Source organism: Macaca fascicularis, chromosome 12 (genome assembly GCF_037993035.2).
Source record: "Macaca fascicularis isolate 582-1 chromosome 12, T2T-MFA8v1.1".
Taxonomy (NCBI): Eukaryota; Metazoa; Chordata; class Mammalia; order Primates; family Cercopithecidae; genus Macaca; species Macaca fascicularis.
Window position 1 is genome coordinate 23240360 of NC_088386.1, and position 20354 is coordinate 23260713.

The 20354-nt window shown below is 37.1% G+C and overlaps 1 protein-coding gene across 3 annotated transcripts in view; it reads left to right on the forward strand.

Moving 5' to 3' along the window:
• THSD7B (thrombospondin type 1 domain containing 7B) overlaps positions 1-20354 on the forward strand; it is a 907474-nt gene that overhangs the window by 603572 nt on the left and 283548 nt on the right. For all 3 annotated transcript variants that reach the window (XM_065525431.1, XM_074008583.1, XM_074008582.1), the window contains one exon: positions 15691-15885. In XM_065525431.1, the coding sequence (XP_065381503.1) occupies positions 15691-15885 (195 nt within the window). The remainder of the gene's footprint in view (positions 1-15690; positions 15886-20354) is intronic.

Below are 20354 nucleotides of genomic sequence, written 5' to 3' on the forward strand. Positions count from 1 at the left end.
ACTATTGTCTGCAAAATGTGTAATTACCCTGCTAACACTGCACATACGGCTTTCATCCATGGGTCGTACCCAGGGACATGCCCAAGCTTGCTTGTGCCCAGAGAGAGAGTAAAACCATGTCAAAACTGTCTATGATTTCTCAAGTGTTTTTCCAGCTCTCTGCCACTTGCCCACCAACACCTTTCAGACGTCAGTTAGAATCTGACACCTGGCAAAACTGATTTTGAATTTCTGGCCCCCAGAATTGTAAACAAATACATTTATGTTCTTTTAAACCACTCAACTTGTGTATTATTACAGCAGCAACAGGAAACTAATATACCCTTGAAACAAATAAGCATTTAAAAAAAAAATCTCGTGGGACTTTATACAAAAGGACTAAGGGCGTTGAGCTTTCCAGCAGAGCATCCAAGTCCTTCGGCACCTGATACCTAGCTTTGCTCTGCAGGCATGTGGTGAATAGACACCCTCTGCCACCTGCTCCAAGGTGGGCTTCAAAGACTCCAACTACTCTATTTAGCAGAATCCTAATGTGTCCCAGGAACTTATGAGGAGATACCTCAGGACACAAGCCAGTCACAGGCTTAGCTCTCCTGGGACTCAGCTCATGGTAAAGCATATGGATCTCAGGCTTCATATTTTTTAAAATGTTTCTTAATTGATATTCTTAATTCAATCAGATTTCTTTCTCTGCAACCTGTCATTATAACATCACAGAAAGGGACAAGGTAAATGCCACTTCCGGAGGGAGAGAGATGTAATTCCAGGGAAGTCCCTGTCAGACAGAAGGGATTAAAATTCTCCTCTTTCTGCCAGCATAGGTAAAGGAAGGGATCAGGAAAGAGACTGGGGTAGGGAAAGGAAGTGGCATAGAGGGAATATGAACCAAGGCTTCCCCTGACTCAGACTTATGTTCTAGAGGTGGAGGAAGGGTCTGCTCAATCTCCTGTTTAGAATCTTGAGAAGAGATAACTCTACAGGGGCCCCACTCCCGACATGGCATGGGCTGTGTCATCTTACGGTTGTGCCCTGGAGTGACTTGGCAGAAGGAGGGACTTAATGCCTTTTCAGGTGCTCCCTGAGTTCTCCCTCTGAAGAGAGAGTCTCCAGAAGTTTCCCCATGCCCTGCCCTAGGAGGATGTGGTAGCTGATGGTGCTGGCTGGCTGGCTTAGCAGAAGATCCTGCCCTGGAACTGCTGGGCCACTCATCACATGGCCTTTGCAAGCTGGTTCTCCCCAGCAGGTGCCGAGGTGGGGTGAGACCTCCTCAGCTGGAGGATGAGGCACATGTTGAGAAATGGATCTGGAGTTCGTCAGCCTGAGACTTCAGCAATGTATATCACCAGGGCAAGCAGTCACCAGGTGGACTCCAGCCACTCTTATTTCAGAGGATAGTAAAGACCCAGGGAGCTTCAAAGAATTTTCCTGCAGAGCTAAGGCCCCTGCTGGCTGCAGCAGACGCCCAGGTGCCATCTTGGGAGAAGAAGGGAAGTCACTAAAAGAGAGAGATTGCACATTTACCTGAAAAGAAATATTTTAAACAAGAAAGCAACTAATTAAAATGGCCGGAACTGAGCTAGTGTTAATTGCCATTTTTACCTTTCATAATTACCTAGTTGGGAGCTCTTAAGGAAGATTGTATCAACCCATGATGAAATAATTGCAATAGAGTGTAGTTCTGACCTTAGATTCAGCAAGAGGGCACCTGCCCTGGCCTCCATGCCCCTGCTCTGGCCTTCTTGCTGTGCTTCATTTTTGGGCAAGAAATCTATGAGGCAGATGAGAGCCTCACCAGAGCCCATGCTCCTCCACTCAGCCACCTGTCTAAACTCTCCCCAGTACTCGGCACCTTGGAACTTCTGCCCAGTGGTCTTGATCCAGCTTCTAGGGTTTGCAGGGGCCTCTACTCTGAATCTTAATCTCTAAGGAAAGCTTGCACTGTGTATGTGTATATCTTAAGCCATGGAGTGGACAAAAGGTGGCCAATTTGTGACTTGAGCATTGGAGGATTGACTTCAGTGTCCACACACATATGCAACAAAGTCTATTCTGGAACAGGGTCAAGCGGGGAGTGAGAAGAGAAGGAGTAAGGCCAGAGACCTCCTGCCACCATATTCCAGCCTGAAACTCCAAGTCATCCCAGAATTCTTTAATGAAATCTTGGTTTCAGGTCATTATGAAGGTGTATTTGTGAAGGTGCAGAAATAGAACTAATTTATTACACCTTTTAAAATTTCGATTATAACCTTTAACTCTTTGGACTTGTGGTTGTTACCTCCACTTATATTTTAACCATGATTTCCACACATGTGGGCAGCCTGATGTAGTGTCATTAAATTAGACACTGAACATGCAATTATACATATGATAAGTCTTATCAAAGGGGAATTTAGAAGTTCCTACTGAAGTGAGTAGCATGAGCAGGAAACAAGTCTGTCACATTGCTTGTTTCTCTGCACAGCTTTCACGGTGTTCCAAGTCCCTGGCCAAACTCATGCTGTTTTCAAGGGACATGTCCTGTGCAGCATTTATGCATCATTCCTTCCAGAAAGCTTCCACTGACTGGCTGGTGCTCGAGATCCTAGTGCTGTGCTCTTGCAGCCCCCTGAGTGTAGTGAAATTTTATTTCTGTTTCTTTCATCTGTGTATCTTAGGCCACTAGTGCAGGGCCTGACATATAGAACACATTGTAGGAATATTGGTTTAGCTGAGCGATTGCTTCCCACTCTCTCAGCTCTTTGATATGCATGTAAATTGAGCCATGCAGCTGAACTGAGATCCTCTGCTATTGCAGGACAGAAAGCTTCATAGGTAGAGGTCCTCAATTTTTCAAGAATGTCACCCCCCATTTCCTGGAAATTATGACCTCTTGAAATGAATTCTTTCTATCCTTTTTCTTTAACTATTAGAGTTGAACTCTGATCAGAATCAACTTCAGGAAAGTAATTTCAGTGTCCTTGGTGAAGGTGATGATCTGAAGTAGCAAGCTCCAGCCTTTTATGGTTTTTCCAGGGAGAACATTATAATTTCTTACCATAAGGCCAGTAACCCCTGCCCTCTTCATATCATAATTGAAAAGAAGCAAAACTTATCACTGCATGTCTGACTATCAAAGTTTAGAGGTGATACAGGGCAAAAAGACCAGTCATTTGTTAATAGTTAATAATCTGCCTATTTGAGACATCAGTTAAGCTTAAGAGGGCTGCCTGACTAGCCTACCGTTAACAGCAATTCTTTTTAAAAAATTAACTATGAGACACACTGAGAATTCATACAGATCCTTGCTTTGTTTCTTTTGCTAAGTTTTTAGATAATTTTACATTTGTGCCAGGGTATTCTTTTTCATGCTGCTAGAATTGAAAAGAATCAGGTAACAGGGGAAAGCAATCAATGACTATTCTCTCCACTCTGACCTCCCCTTTTGGGCACCTTTCTCCCAAGGCTCATCCTGTGTAGCAATTAAGAAAAAGATGAAGTAGCTGAACTCGGTTCTCTGTGTTATGTAGCTTGTTAGATACTTTGCATAGCAACGTGTGGCCTCAGTCATCAAGGAGATTTTTGGAGGGTCCCAGGTCACCCTGACACACCCACTTGCCAGGTGACTGCTCTCATTTGAATGCTCTTGTCTGAGTGGCTTACCTCAAACACCTACTTCTCCATCATTCCCTAACAAGGATACTCAGCTGCCCCAGGCAGTTTCTCAGAGGGCTTTCTGCCCAGAGCTTAAGATAGCTAAATTTCAAACAATACCCCATAATGAGATCCTTGTAGAGCTATTTGGAATAATTTTACCTAGGAGTACAATTTTCCTCCAGTAAAGACAACAATATTCCAAGTTAAATAAATGAAATATAATTAAGCATTAAATTGCCCCTCCCTTTAACTCATTACAGGTAAAAATATACAACAAGAAATGTCAGAAGTATATAAATGTCTTCCCCATCCTAATGGAAAGACCTTTCCCAATAGTATAGTGTAGTACTTAAAATAACAGAAAGAACCAAAAAAGAAATTGTTTTTCTAAGATTATGTCCTGAGAATGATTTGCTATGATCTGAAGGACCCAGGACTTGTTCAACTAAATAGCAGATGTCTGACAGATAAATTCTCTGTAATGGCATATTTTTTTCTACCTATCCATTACACATCCCTTTCATTCAAGATGGAAGTGTGTACTCTTCCCTTCTGTGCCAGGTTTCCCATTGCTTATCACCATTATGAAAACTGTAATATTGTACTACTGTTATCTCTCTACCTGCCTGTCACTGACACTACTGTGGCCTCCCAGAAGCCAGATTACTGATATGTATATGTGTGTATACACACACACACACACACACACACACACACACACACAAAATACATTTGTAATTGTTCACAGCAGACTGCTAACCTCAACATTATCATATAAGAGAGGCTCTAGTAATACATTTAGGGCCCAAGAGGCTTTGATGGAATTTGGAAATTCTTCCTGAGCCAAGAACCAAGACAGATGATAGTAAATGCTTTGTTCCTACCATTTCTTACATTTCATTTTCAACAGACTTTTTCATAATAGTATATACTTCCCAGGGCTCATGTACTAATGTACTAAGTGCTCAGTTTTTTGCAAAGCAATTTATCTGTATCAGTTTATCCTGCAAGGTAGGTATTATTATTCCCATTTCATGGATGAGTTCATTGAGTCTTAATTTATATAACTTAACCAAAGTAACAGTTTAAAAAAAAAAGGAGAGTCACCCTTAATTCTTTTTGAGTTTTTTTATTGATATATAATTTATGTACATTTTTTTGTGGGATACATATGATACTTTGCTTTATATAGAGAGAATGTGTAATGATTGAGTCGGGCTATATATCACTTCAAGTATTTATCATTTCTATGTATCAGGAACATTTCAAGTCCTGTCTTCCAGCTATTTTGAAATATAGAAAACATTGTTATTAACTATAGTTGCCCTAGTCTCTTATCAAACATTAGAACTCCCTTCTATCTAACTATATGTTTGTACCCATTAACCAACCTCTCTCTATCCTCCTCACCCACACACATATCCTTCCCATCCTCTGGTAACTCTCATTCTACTCCGTAGCTCCATAAGATCAGCTTAGTTAGCGCCTACATCAGTAGGAAAATGCATTATTTGTCTTTCCGCACCTGGCTTATTTCACTTAACATAATGACCTTCAGTTCCAAACCTGTTGCTGCAAATGAGAAGATTTAATTATATTTTTATGAGTGAGCAGTATTCTATTGTGTGTATATACCACATTTTCTTTATCCATTATTCATTGATGTACTTATGTTGATTCCGTATCTTTGCAATTGTGAATATCGCCGCAATAAACATGGGGGCTGCAGTAAACATAGAGGTGATATACTGATTTTCTATCCTTTGGATAAATACCCAATAATGGAATTTCTAGGTCATACAGTATTTTTAGCTTTTTGAGAAATTGCCATACTGTTTTCCTTAGTGGCTCTGCTAATTTACATTACCACTAACAGTGTATAAGAGTTCCCTCTTCTCTGTACCCTCAACCAGGATCTCACCACATATCTATCATATATATATATATATATATATACACACACACACACACACACACACGCACACACACATACACACACATTATTTTTTTCTAACTAGCATAAGATGATATCTCATTGTGGTTTTAAATTTCCCTAATGACAAATGATGTTAACTATTTTTTAATATACCTCTTGGACAATTGTTTGTCTTCATTTGAGAAATGTCCATTCAGATAGTTTGCCCATTTCTTAATGTGATTTTTTTTTTTTTTTTTTTTTTTTTGCTGTTCAGTTGTTTTGAGTTCCTTTTATATTCTGGATATTAGTCTCTTGTCAGATGGATAGTTTGCAAATATTTGCTTCCATTCAACAGGCTGTCTCTTCACTCTTGATTGTTTTCTTTGCTGTGCAGAAACTTTTTATCTTAATATAGTCCCATTTATTTTCATTTTTCCTGTTCATGCTTTTGAGGTCTTATCCATAAAATCTTTGCCTAGACCAATGTCCAGAAAAGTTTTCCCTAGGTTTTCATCTAGAATTTTTATACTTTTGCATCTTATGCTTAGGTTTTAAACAATTTTGAGTTGCTTTTTGTACATGGTGAGAGACACAATGTCTATTTTTATTCATCTATATGTGAATATTCAGTTGTCCAGCACCATTTGTTAAAACGGGTTTCTTTTCACCAATGTATATTATTAGTACCTTTGTCAAAAATCTATTGGCTGTAAATACATGAACTTATTTCTAGATTCTCTGTTATGTTTCATTACTGTGTGTTTCTGTTTTTAAACCAATGAGATGATGTTTGGGGTTTTGAAGTCTAGTAGTGTGATGCCTCCAGCTTTGTTCTTTTTGCTCAGGATTGCTTTGGCTAAACCAGCTCTTTGAGTTCCACACAAATTTTAGGATTACCCTTTCTATTTCTGTGAAAAAAATGACATTGGTATTTTGATAGGGATTGCACTGAATCAGCAGATTGCTTTGGGTGGTATGGTCATTCTTACAATATTAATTCTTTTGATCGTGAGCATAGAATGTCTTTCCATTTGTGTTCTCTTCAGTTTCTGTCATCATTGTTTTGTAGTTTTTCTTATAGCGGTAGTTCACCTCCTTAATTAAATTTATTTTTAGATTTTTTGTAGGAATTATAAATAGGATTGCCTTCTTGATTATGTTTCAGCTAGTTCATTATTGGTATATAGAAATGCTACTGATTTCTGTATATTGATTTTATATTCTACAACTTCACTAAATTTATATATCAGATCTAAGATTTTTAATGGAATCTTTATGTTTTTCTAAATAAAAAATCATGTCATCTGCAAAGAGAAACAATTTGACATCTTTTTCAATTTGGATGCCTTTCATTTTTTTCTCTTGCCTGATTTCTCTGTCTAGGATTCCAGTACTATGTTGAATAAAAGTAGTAAAAGTGGATATCCTTGTCTTGTTCTAGTTCTCAGAGGAAATGCTTTTAACTTTTCCCCATTTAGTATGATGTTAGCTGTCAGTTTGTCATACATGGTCTTTGTTATTTTGAGATTATGTTCCTTCTGTGCCTAATGTGTTGAGAGTTTTTATTATAAAGGGATGCTGGATTTATCAAATGTTATTTCTGTCTATTGAGATGATCAAATGGTTTTTGTCTTAAATTCTGTTTATGTGCTGTATTATATTTGTTGATTTGCATATGAACCATTGTTGCATCTCTAGCAAGAAACCCACTTGATCGTGGTGCATTTTTTGATGTGATATTGGATTTCTTTGCTTGCATTTTGATGAGGATTTTTGCATCTATGTTCACCAGGGATATTTGTAGTGTGGTGTGGGGTGTGTGTTGTTGTTGTTGTATTCAGGAGGATTAATATCAGTTCTTCATATGTTTGGTGAAACTCATCTGTGAATCCATCTGATCCTAGGCTTTTTGTTGTTGTTGGGAGACTTTATATTACTGCTTCAAACTCACTATTTCTTATTGGTCTGTTCAGGATTTCTGTTTGTTCTTGGTTTCATTTTGGGAGGTTGTATGTTTCAGGAATTAATCCATTTTCTGTCAGTTTTCTCATTTGTGAGCATATAGTTTTTCTTAATAGTCTCTGTTGATCTTTTGTATTTCTGTGGTATCATTGTTATGTCCCTTTTTCATTTCTGATTATGTTTATTTGAATCTTCTTTCTTCTTGGTTTGTTCAGCTAGTGGTTTATCAATTTTTTTAAATCTTTTTAAAGAACAGGCCAGACACGGTGGCTCATGCCTGTAATCCCAGCACTTTGGGAGGCCAAGGCGGGCAGATCACAAGGTTAGGGGTTTGAGACTAGTCTGGCCAACATAGTGAAACCCCGTCTCTACTAAAAACACAAAAATTAGCCGGGTATGGTAGCACGTGCCTGTATTCCCATCTATTGGGAGGCCTAGGCAGGAGAATCACTTGAACCTGGGAAGCAGAGGTTGTAGTGAGCTGAGATCATGCCACTGCACTCCAGACTGGACAACAGAGTGAGACTCGGTCTCAAAAAAAAAAAAGAAAAAACTTCTTTTTTTGTTAGTCTTTTGCATGTTACCTTTGACTCTATTTCATTTAGTTCTACTCTGATCTTTTTATTTCTTTTCTTCTGTTAACATTAGGTGTGGTTTGTTCTTGCTTTTCTAGTTCCTTGAGATGGAATATTAGTTTTTAAATTTGTCATCTTTATACTTTCTTGATGTGGGCATTTAATGCTATAAACTTCTCTCTTAGCACTACTTTTGCTGTACCCAACAAGTTTTGGTATGTTGTATTTCCATTTTTATTTGTTTTAAAAATGGCTTAAGTTCCCATCTTAGTTTCTTCCTTGACCTAGTGATCATTTAGGAATATGTTGTTTAATTGCCACGTATTTGTTTAGTTTCCAAAGTTCCTATTGTTACCAATATCTAGGTTTATTCTGCTATGGCTTGAGAAGATACCTGATATGATTTCTGTTTCTAAAAATTTGTTGAGGTTTGTTTTCAGCCTAAAATGTAGTCTGTCCTAGAGAATGCTCCATGTGCTGGTAAGAAGAATGCGTATTCTGCGTTTGGTACCTTTGGGTAGAATGTTCTGTAAATTTCTGCTAGGTTCATTTAGTCTAAAGTCCAATTCACATCCATTGGTTTTTGTTGCTTTTCTGTTTTAATGATCTGTCTAATGCTGTGAGTAGGATGTTTAAATCCCCACTATTATTGTATTGCTGTCTCTTTCTTTCTTGAGTTCTAGTAATATTTATTTTATGAATCTGGGTGTTCCAGTGTTGGGTACATATATATTTAGAATTGTTATATTCTCTTACTGAATTAATCCTCTATCATTGTATAGTGATCATTTTTGTCTTTTCATAAGCTGTTTTTTATTTAAAGTCTATTTTATCTGATATAGCTACTCTGCTAGCTTTTGGTTTCTGTTTGCATGGAATATCTTTTTCCACCTCTTTACTTTCTGTCCATATATGTCTTTAGAGAGAAAGTTAGTTTTTTATAAGGAATATATGGTTGGATCATCTTTTCTTTTTCTCATTCTGCTTATCTATATCTTTTAGGGGGAGCATAAATTTAATCCATCTATGTCTTTAAAAAGGAATGTAAATGTAATCTTTTTACATTCAAGTTAATACTTACATGTGAGGTTTTGTTCCTGTCATATTTGTCTTTAGGTGAAATTATGGTTAGGTGAAATTCTGTTGTGTTGCCATTAGATTCCTTTCTCTTCCTTCTTTGTGTGATTATTTTATAAGACCTGTGAGTTTTATACTTTTTTTATGTTTTCATGGTGATAAATATCAACCTTTCATTGCCATGTTTAGGACTCCTAAAGATTTTTTGTAGGACCAGTCTGACAGTAACGAGTTTCCTCAATATTTGCTTATTTGGAAAAGGCTTTATTTTTTCTCTATTTGTGAAGCTTGATCTTGCTAGGTATAAAATTCTTGGCTGCAGGTTTTTCCTTTCAGCCTTCCCCCCAACCCCCGCACACCTCCCACCCCACAAAGTCTTGCTCTGTTGCCCAGGTTTGAGTGCAGTGGTGCGACCTTGGTTCACTACAGCACCTGCCTCCTGGGTTCAAGCAATTTTTCCACCTCAGCCCCCCTGAATAGCTGGGATTACAGGCACGCACCACCACACCTGGCTAATTTTTGTATTTTTAGTAGAGATGGGGTTTCACCATGTTGGCCAAGCTGATCTCGAACTCCCGGCCTCAAATGATCTGCCAGCCTTGGCCTCCGAAAGTGCTGGGATTACAGGCGTGAGACACTACACTCAGCCTCTTTCAGCACTTTTTATATGCCTTCCCATTCTCTTGTGGCCTGTGAGTATTTTGCTGAGAAATCTGCTGTTAGTCTGATGGAGTTTCCTTTAAAGATGCCTAGGCACTTTTATCTTGCTGCTTTAAAAATTATTTTCTTCTTTCTGACTTTAGACAGTCTGACGATGATATATCAGGGTGTTTTTTTTTTTGTTTTTGTTTTTTGGGGTTTTTTTTGCAGTGTATTTGAGGATTGCTGGGCCTTCTGATCTGGATATCTAAATCACTAGCTAGAATAAGGATGTTTTAATCAATTATTTCCTTAAATGAGTTTTCTTAACTTCTTTATTTTTCTTCTCCCTCAGAAATACTGATCATTCTTAAGTTCATTCAGTTTACATAGTTCCAAACATCTTAAATGCTTTGTTCATTATTTATATTCTTTTCTCTTTATTTTTGTCTGACTAGATTATTTCAAAAGATGTGTCTTCAAGTCCTGAGATCTTTCACTGGATCTAATCTACTATTAACATTTTAAATGTATTTTGAAATTTCTTCAATGAACTTTTCAGATCTATTGTTTCTATATATCTATCGCATTGGTAATTTTTTCATTCATATCCTAAATTGATTTTCTAATTTTTTTGTCTTGGTTTTTGTCATTCATATCCTAAATTGGTTTTCTGATTTCTTTTGCATCTCTTGCATTGGGCTTCTCTAAAACATGTACTTTTAATTCTTTACCTGGCATTTTGAGAATTTCTTTTTAGTTAGCATCTATTGCTGGAGGAGGATTACTGTGTTTCTTTGAGGGTGTCATAATACCTTGCTTTTTTTTCCATGCTTTTTGTACCTTTGCATTGATTTCTGCACATCTACAGCAGCAGTAGCTTCTTATTTTTGAATTCACTTTTATTGGGAGGAGCACTTTTTTTCTTTAAGATATGGCTATGATGATTGGGTAAGGTCATTTGGTTTGCTTCTGGATACATGTAGTGGCAAAGACTGTATGATTTCCCTGGCTATAAATAGCTTGAGTGTGGTAGCTTCTTTGAATGCAGCTGTAGTAGTGGTACACTGGGTGGATAAGCAGGCTCATGACCTGTTGGGCAGCTAGGGTGGCATAAACAATGAGGGATGGCAGGGGTCATGAGAAGCTTTTCTTCTTCCTTATCATTGTGATTTTTGTGTTAGGAATTGTTGTAGTGGGCTGTGTGGTCTGGCCTCCAGACCAGTAGGTGGCGTTTGCAGGTTAGAGCCAGCTGCAGTGATAGAGGTAGGATTTATGCCCAACCTCTCTTTCCTGGGAGAAGTGCTGGGTTGTCTCACATGTTGGATTGGGCTATGGAACACCAGGGGCCTGGATCCTGTACTATGTCCTGGAGCGGGGGAAGAAGGTGGGTGGAGCTAGATAGTGCCAGCCTCTACTCAGGCCCACTAGTGGCAGGTGCATTTGCCAGCCCTGATGGAAGTGGTGGGGCAATCTTCAGGCCCCCTGTTGAATGCCTGGCTTAGGAGGCAACTGCTGACATGCCAAAGAGTTAGCACAGTGAGGTAGAAGTAGTCCCAGTGCTTCAGCCTTGGCCAACAGGAGTGGGACCTTAAAGCCTATAGTTTTATCCATAGATTTCTACTTCTGATTTAATCCTCGGAAATATTCTCTGATTTAAGGACACTATATATCTTTAATATTGGTCCCAGAATTATATTGTAGGTTATGTATAACTAATAAGTTTTTAAAATTTCTTTTCCCAAGAATTGTGCAATGGAAGGGGCCTCTGAATTGGGTTGTACTTTGGTTACTTATGATCCCCATTTTTGCTAAATGTCTTTTCTAATTTCCTTTGTGTATTTGTTTTGTGTGCTTTGCTGATTTTCCAGTCCTGCAGCCTTCCTACTTGCTATTTCTTTAGTATTTTCATACCCTCTAGTATAATTCAATACACAGTAATTCAATTAATGTTTATGAATAAAATGATTACTTTTATACTAGAACATTCCCAAGAAGGAAATGTTTCATTTAACTTTTTAGTTTTCATTTCCAGTGATCTTTCACACTTGAAAATAAATTAGAATTCTAAACTAGAAGAAACCTGAAAACTAATTCCTGGTCTGAACTGATGATTGTATGATCTGTACTTGTTGAGTTTTTTCTTTTCTTTTTTTTTCCCTTCAACTCTGTAGTTCTTCAATGGCCTTCATCCTTGGGTTACCATTAAGAGAGCTGTGGTCTTCAGGCTAATGTGGGTGCTGTCAAACATCATGTCCTAACTTTGCATGCATTTGGTGACATTTAGAAAACCCAAATGCCTCCATTAAAATACTTTACAATATCAATTTATAAAGGTAAACAGACGGATTTGCTCTGCACAGCCCTGTTAATTCAGTGAATGTGTCTTCACCATATCTGAGCTATTGGTTCATTACTGATGCTTACAAATCTAGCACCAAATCCAGCAAAGATGCAAAAATATTTTCTCCTTACCTTTATTCTTCACATACTAAGGATGACCAAGAAACACATGAGGCATGGTGAGGAGAACGTGTGTACATATACTTGCTTGGAGAATCATCAGACTGCTTTATTTAAAAACAAATATAAAGGATAGTAATAATCAATAGCATGTATCAAGCTCCTTAGTGTGAGACATTGTTTTAAGAATTCTCACTAGTCTTTGTTATAGATACTCTTATGATACTCATTTTAAAGATGAAAATACTAGGGCATGAAGAATTAAATAACTATCTTAGTTCACATAGCTCCTTGTTTAGACTTGAAATTTCAATCATTGCCATTTCACTGCAATATGTGTGAATTTCACCCTATTCTGTAGCTCTTCTTTCGTAATTTCTAATGCTTTCCTTTATTAATTTGAAAAGTTCAATATAGATCTCTATGAATGCAGTGTATTCTAAGTTAGATACTTTCTAGAACTTGAAAACATCATTCAGTTTGGTTTATCATAGCTTTTAAATTATAAACATATTCAAAATAAATTATGTAATAAAATATTCTAAAATAATTTATTATAATTGAAAAAAATGTTTTTTATATATGTCAAGAGGTTTAAATTTCAGCCACGTGTGGTGGCTCACACCTGTAATCCCAGCACTTTGGGAGGTCGAGCTGGGCAGATAACTTGAGGTCATGAATTTGAGACCAGCCTGGCCAACATGATGAAACCCCATCTCTACTAAAAATACACAAAAATTAGCCAGGCATGTTGGACACTTGTAATCCCAGCTACTCTGGAGGCTGAGGCATGAGAATTGCATGAACCCAGGAGGCGGAGGTTGCAGTGAACTGAGATCACACCACTGTACTCCAGCCTGTGCAATGAAGCGAAACTCCATCTCAAAAAAAAAAAAAAAAAAAGGTTTAAATTTCATAGCAATGCTTTTGAAAGTATTTAAAATGTGTCTTCACGTTATTCAGTGCATTGTCAGTTTGGAAAAAAATTAACTTGGCAAGATAAAAGTTCTCTAAATTAACTCTAAATTGGTTATCTAAACAAGCAATTCAAAGAACATTTGCTTGTACCCTACTTAAGATAAAATGTCTTGCTGTATTCATCATTAATGGCTGCAATATTCCCAACAAAGAAAATGCAGGTGATGTTGGCTTGATGTGTGATGGATTTAGTTCCTGCGACGTGTATAAAAACAAAAACAAAAAATATTCCGAATGAATGAATAGCTCCACCTGCCACAGAGCAGATGTACAAACTGGGAAGTATTGTGTATGCATCCATTGTCATCTTAGCTAATTCCTTGGTTCTAAAGCATTAGATGGGTTTGTCTTTCACCAGTTCTAAATATATATATATATATATAGATGGTATTCAGACAGACGTATTATTTGATGTGCTCAGAATAAATAAATAAATTCAGAATACAAGAAGAATGGGCATCTGAAAGGAGCCCCTATGTACACTTACCCTGCATAAGAGAAGTTTATATAAAAAGTTTTTTAACAACGTGATCCTAAGCTGTGGTCTTTTTGTTCCTTTCACATAGCAGATTTTTAAAAACTGTAAAAAAAGTGATCCTAAACTGTGATTTCTTTAGAATGATGAATTCAGCAAATATCCATTAACACACAGCATGTCTAAGGCATCACGCCAAATATGGGTAGTTGGTAGACAGGGTAGACCAGAATTACGTGGGCCATTTAAACACAAAGATATTCCCTGCTTTCTCACCCAGAGATGTTGATACGGCAGATCTGAAATGGTACCATGGAATCTGTGTATCCTCATATACATCCATGGTTAAGAATTAGAAGAGTTGTTTTCAACTGGGGCAATTTTGACCCCAAGGGAACATTTGGCAATGCCTGGAGAGAGTGTTGATTGTCACCAGTTAAGAGGGGTGTATGCTACTAGCATCTAATGGGTAGAGGCCAGAGATGCTGCTACATATCTCACCACGCACAACACCCATTTACACACCCACAAAAAACTGTCTAATCTAAATTTTCAATAGTTCCAAGGTTGAGAAATGTTGATCCAGAGAATATAAATGTATATTCTTTGAGAGTCTATAATTAACCAGAGTGAAAAAGATGCACCAAAATATTGTGCAGTCATTCATAAAATAAAACAAAATAAATGGCATTAGTCCAAAGAATTCAGTAAAAATTTAAACAAAATTTTAGAAATGTGTTACCTCAAGATTATTATTTTAAGGAATGACTAGAGAGTTCCTAGTTGAAAAAGTGTGTGTGAGAAACTTTGAAAAGCTATAAAGGACTAAAAAAGCTATAAAGAACTAAAAGTAGAATTACCATTTGGTCCAGCAATCCCACTGCTCGGTATCTACCCAGAGGAAAAGAAGTCATTATTCGAAAAAGATACTGGCACACGCATGTTTATAGCAGCACAAGTCACAATAGCAAAATCATGGAACCAACCCAAATGCCCATCAATGAATGAGTGGATAAAGAAACTCTGAGAATGAATATATATATACACACAGACACCCACACATATGTATATATACACATATGTGTATATATACACATATATATTGTGATCATATGTACATATATATGATCATAGTGTGTGTGTGTGTATATATATATGATGGAATATTACTCAGCCATAAAAAGGAATGAATTAACAGCATTTGCAGTGATCTGGATGAGATTAGAGGCCATTATTCTAAGTGATGTAACTCAAAAATGGAAAACCAAACATCGTATGTTCTCACTGATATGTGGGAGCTAAGCTATGAGGATGCAAAGGCATAAGAATGATACAATGGACTTTGGGGACTTGGTGGGAACAATGGGAGGGGGCAAGGGATAAAAGACAACAAATAGGGTGTAGTGTGTACTGCTTGGGTGATGGGTGTACCAGGTTCTCACAAATCTCCACTAAAGAATTTATGTAACTGAATACCACCTGTACCCCAATAACTTATGGAAAAATAAAAATTAAAAAATAAAAGATATTTGCAGTGGAAATGATCTGAATAGATCATGCTTGTGCTTGGAAAAAATGATAAAAGGAGTCTATATGATTTTTTAAAAGTGGTTTTGTCCTTTTTGGGTCCTCATCTTACTCTTATAGATTCCCTTTCTTAGTTTTGTATCATCTCTAGAGATTAGATGCTGAGGAGCAGGAAGTACAATAAATTACTGGAAGTTATTTTGGTTGCTGTCAATGCAGGGTTTGGATTAATAATGAAACCAATTAAATCCTCAAATATCTCCAATGGCAACAAGAAAAATTTAATTTCCAGGGAGAAATAAGGTTAGCTATGTTGAACACAATTTGCACCATTCGTGAAACTCAAGTTTTTAAACCTTGGGGGATTCTGCTGTCTTGTCAAGGAACCAGCAGCTGAGTGATTTAATCAAAATAATAACAAAAGATTCCATGCTTTTTTCCAGCTGTCTCATGTGTCTCTGATGACAACCAGTCGGCAGAAATGATGGATTGCCTCAAACAGACAAATGGCATGCCTCCCCTTGTGCAAGAATGCACGGTCCCATGTCGAGAAGACTGCACCTTCACTGCTTGGTCCAAGTTTACGGCCTGCTCCACGAACTGTGAAGCCATAAAGAGTAGGCGGCGACAGCTCACAGGTATAGTGTGCGTTTCACACTTTAGCATCAGGCAAGCTGAACATCTCTGGATCTTTGTGTAGAATGTGAGGTCCAAAGGACAGGAATTTGCATCAGGTCTCGCCCTCTCTCTCCATTCCTCAATACATGTCCTCAAATTTAGAACAATGCCTGGTATGTAACATGTACTCAATTAATGTTTGCAAAATGAATGAAATATGTGAACTATTTTATAGCTATCAAGTTCCTCTCTATATAGTTTTATAATCTTTGCAGTTATAAAAGGCATTTTATTCGCTAACTTCTTTTGAGTAGGTAATGGCAAAGTTTGTCCTGTGCTATCATGCCCGGATCTCAGTGAGCTTGAAGGCAATCACCGATTTGGAAAGATGATCCAAAACAGATCTAACTGACGTCATTGTCTTTTGCCATTATCTTATAAGCAATTTAACATTTTAAAATTTTACTAGTGTAAGGCAAAAATCAAATTACATAGACTGATTCTGCTTTTGTGATATTAATTATGAGTTCTGTTTTCAGCTGCAAAATTTAATGGAAATTAAAGCAACTAATTGTTTAATTGAATTCTGGGGGCATTTTTTGCCTGCAGTATGCAAATAATTGATGCAATAGTGTATTTCACTACTTGCCTAGATAAATATCCCACAACTTTTCTTAACTTCTTATGCATTTGTATGTGCAGAAAACAAAGAACCAAAGGAAAATGCCAGAATAATCATTGAAATAATGAAATTGGTGTTGACATTGGAGAATTAAGCACAGATGACCATTTGTTCTCATGAGCAGTTGAAGTGCTAATTCTGTTGGTTTCAACACTCTTTTGTCTGAATGCATTGCTTACCTGATCACATTTCAAACTTAAATCACCATTATGGATTTAAGTAATCCACTAGAGCCTTTAATGGGATTTCTGCACACAAACTGGAAGTCCATTTGTAAGTGTAGGTGAAATGCATAACCATAAACAGAAACACCAAACAAGAAATTCTGTGCTTTGTGCCCTATCTTCCACAAAAATTTGTGCCACATAATTTTATGCAACATTGCTTGTTTCTAAGATACAACAGATTTCTCATAGAAAAACAACACAATGAGATAGAATGTATGTGACAGGAATATTTGAAGTTCAGGGGCCAATTAATGAAACTTTGTTTGCCTGTACAAACATAATGCATCAGAAGCCACTACTGTAGCAACTCTTTATATACTTGAGATGAGAGAGAATTTCCTGTAGAGGGAAAGGAAGTTTTTAATTAGTGGCCAGTTTTTTTCTTTTTTCTTGAAAGTTTATTGATGATAGTTTACACCTACATAATGAAAATGGAAAATATTGAGAAGCCTAGGATATTTATTCATTTTACAACCAGCACCATTTATGTTATAAATTGTTAAAACTCCAATGAATTTGACTTTTATTTAAAATGTTCCTTTTATATAAATATTGAAGAATAGCTGTACATTTTTTTCTGTAAACTCTAATCTAAAAATTACTCATACTAAAAGATTGTTTGAAATTTCTTTTCTAAATTATTAATGGCTGTACTTTCAGGTGGCTAATTGACCTTTGTGTATCTTTATGTCTATGTGGCACCAAAACAAGTTAGCAATTTCATGAAATACATGAGTTTAAAAAAAAAACAAAACAGTAAAATGAATCATTTAATATCACTGTTGAAAAAATAATCCACTAGTGAATTGAAATATTTTCACTTTTCAAGACTTATTTTTATTGTCGTGAAACTAATGCTTGTATTTTGTTATCCCTAAGTAATTTGGTAGTAAATGCAGTAAACAATCTCTAACATGAATGCTGCTGAAAGCCTTGGACTCAAACTCCAAAGCCATGTGATTCTTTCTCTCTTTAACACAAACACACACACTGAAACATATAAACATAAATACAAGCCACTTCATTGAATATGGGGCCATACAGGATATTTAACTTTCTTTTGTCCATTTGTAACAGGAGGCTTTAATTCACTGAGCATTCTGTATGTTGTACCCAAACTATGTCATCGCAGGTTTTAGACTCAATAGTATTTAAAGCAATTGTTTATAGAATGCCAAGAATATTCCATTTATTAGATAGAAAACCTGTCCAGGTTTTATAAATATTATATGAGCTATAATATACAGATATTTATTTATAATAACTAGATAACTAGTACATATTCTGACTTAAGGAAGCAAAAGTCTTTAGAATTGTACTAGGGATTTATTTTTAATATTAACTTGTTCTGAATCCAAAGGTTAATGCTGATTTTGATTAGTATATAATCAAAGTAAAGGACCGCTGATAATTTGTTTCTTATTGTGACAACTGTATCTGCATTAACTTGCTTAAATCCTTCATCAAATAGTGATGCTATATAATTAATAAGGATATCATAAACATAGAGGCAGCACATATTTGTACAGAATATTTGTTCTGCTGGTAATTTCTGGTCACCTTGTAGATGAACATTTTTTTCTTTAGTTTTTTCTCCTCACTCTCATTCTCTTTTTTTCTCCTTCCTCCTTCTCCTTTATCTTTTTCTTTTTCTTTTGTTTTACAACTTCCTTTTCTCAATTATTCAACGAATTTCTTTTTGTTTACCACTTATGTGTGCTAGTCCTTGGTAATACCACAAGGGAATCAATAGACATGATCCTAACTTAACAGAGCTTGCAGTCTAATTGGAGATATGGCAAGAGTTTTACTGGATATAGTTACAGTATAGTTTCTGCTATACTAGCTGTTGTATTGGGTGAGGTATTGAAACAAATCCTATTTTTTTGTTTGTTTGTTTGTTTGTTTTCTTTGAGACGGAGTCTCACTCTGTCGCCCAGGCTGGAGTGCAGTGGCCGGATCTCAGCTCACTGCAAGCTCCGCCTCCCGGGTTCACGCCATTCTCCTGCCTCAGCCTCCCGAGTAGCTGGGACTACAGGCGCCCACCACCTCGCCCGGCTAGTTTTTTGTATTTTTTTTTTTTTTTTAGTAGAGACGGGGTTTCACCGTGTTAGCCAGGTCTCGATCTCCTGACCTCGTGATCCGCCTGTCTCGGCCTCCAAAAGTGCTGGGATTACAGGCTTGAGCCACCGCGCCCGGCCCAAATCCTATTGTTGTAACAAATTATCACAACATTGCTGGCTTAAAGCAGCACAGATTTATTATTTTACAGGTCTGTAGTGTTTCGCAGATCTAAATAAAGACAAGATGTTGATAAGGCTGCATTTCTCTCTGGAGGCTTCAGGGGACAATGGTTTTCTTTCATTTTCAAGCTTGTAGAGCCTGCGCATGTCCTTGGCTCACGTTCCCCTCCATCTTCAAAGCCAGCAACATTGCATCTCGCTAACCATTCTTCCATGTTCAAGGATGGTTTTCTGGAGGGAGTAACCTGTGAGTTTTGATCTGAAGAAGAAGTAGGTGTTAGCTAGCCTACGGAAGGATGGTAGAAATTGTGGAAATTTCTGGAGTAAACATACAAAGGCCAGAAGCAAAATGAGTAATTTCTAGGAACTGAAAGAGGCTCACTATGACTGTATCGTAACGTGCTAGAGGCAGAGTGGTACAATGTAGGCCAGAGGCAGATACAAATGGGCACAAATCATATAGGTCCTTAATGACCCTAGGGAAAGAGCCTGGACTTCATTCTGTACTATGGTAAGCCACGGCAGAGTTTTCAGTGGACAAGTGATTTGATGAGATTTGTACTTTGAAAGCTGGCTCTGACTGCAATGTGGTGGACAGATTGAAGGTATAGAGGTATGATGGCAACAAGATCTTGGAGGAAGCTGCTGTAATTTCAGCTGGAGACTTGCAGGTGGGGCTAAATATGGGTGACACCCATTGGAATGGAAACAAATGGACTGATGCAATGAATCTTTAAGCATTTGAAGTGCTATGCCTTTGTCATTAATCAGATGTAGGGGGTTCAACAGAATAATTCAGAACATTCCAACTTTTAACTTGGTGATATTGGTAGAATTGAGAAACACAGGAGAAAGAAAGGTGATGTAAAGAGGATGGGTGTGATTGGTTCTTTAGGTGTAGATTTTTCAGTCTATGGATTAGAAGCTTGAGCAAGAAATCTTGAATGAAGACATTAATTTAAAATTGAGGAAATATGGATGATAATTTAAACTCTTCAAACGGGTGAAGTTGTAGAATCAGAAGAGAGATGAACCTAAGATGGTGCCTTGGGGAACCCCATCAGTTTAAGAGAGGTAGAGAAGAAAAATAGTTCACCAAGTAAAAATAAATAATATATGGCAAGATAGAGGTGGGGGCACGGGGTGAGGATGAGGAACAAAAAGATATGTTACGGTGGAGCTTGGAAAGAATATTTCAAGAATGAAAGTATAGTCAACACTCTGAACTATCACTGAGTGATTAGACCTGAAAGATAAGGAATCAAAGATATTCCAGGGCTTTGGCTTTGTTTCTTGTTTTTGTTGTTGTTTGTTTCTTGCTTGATAACAGTGGTTTC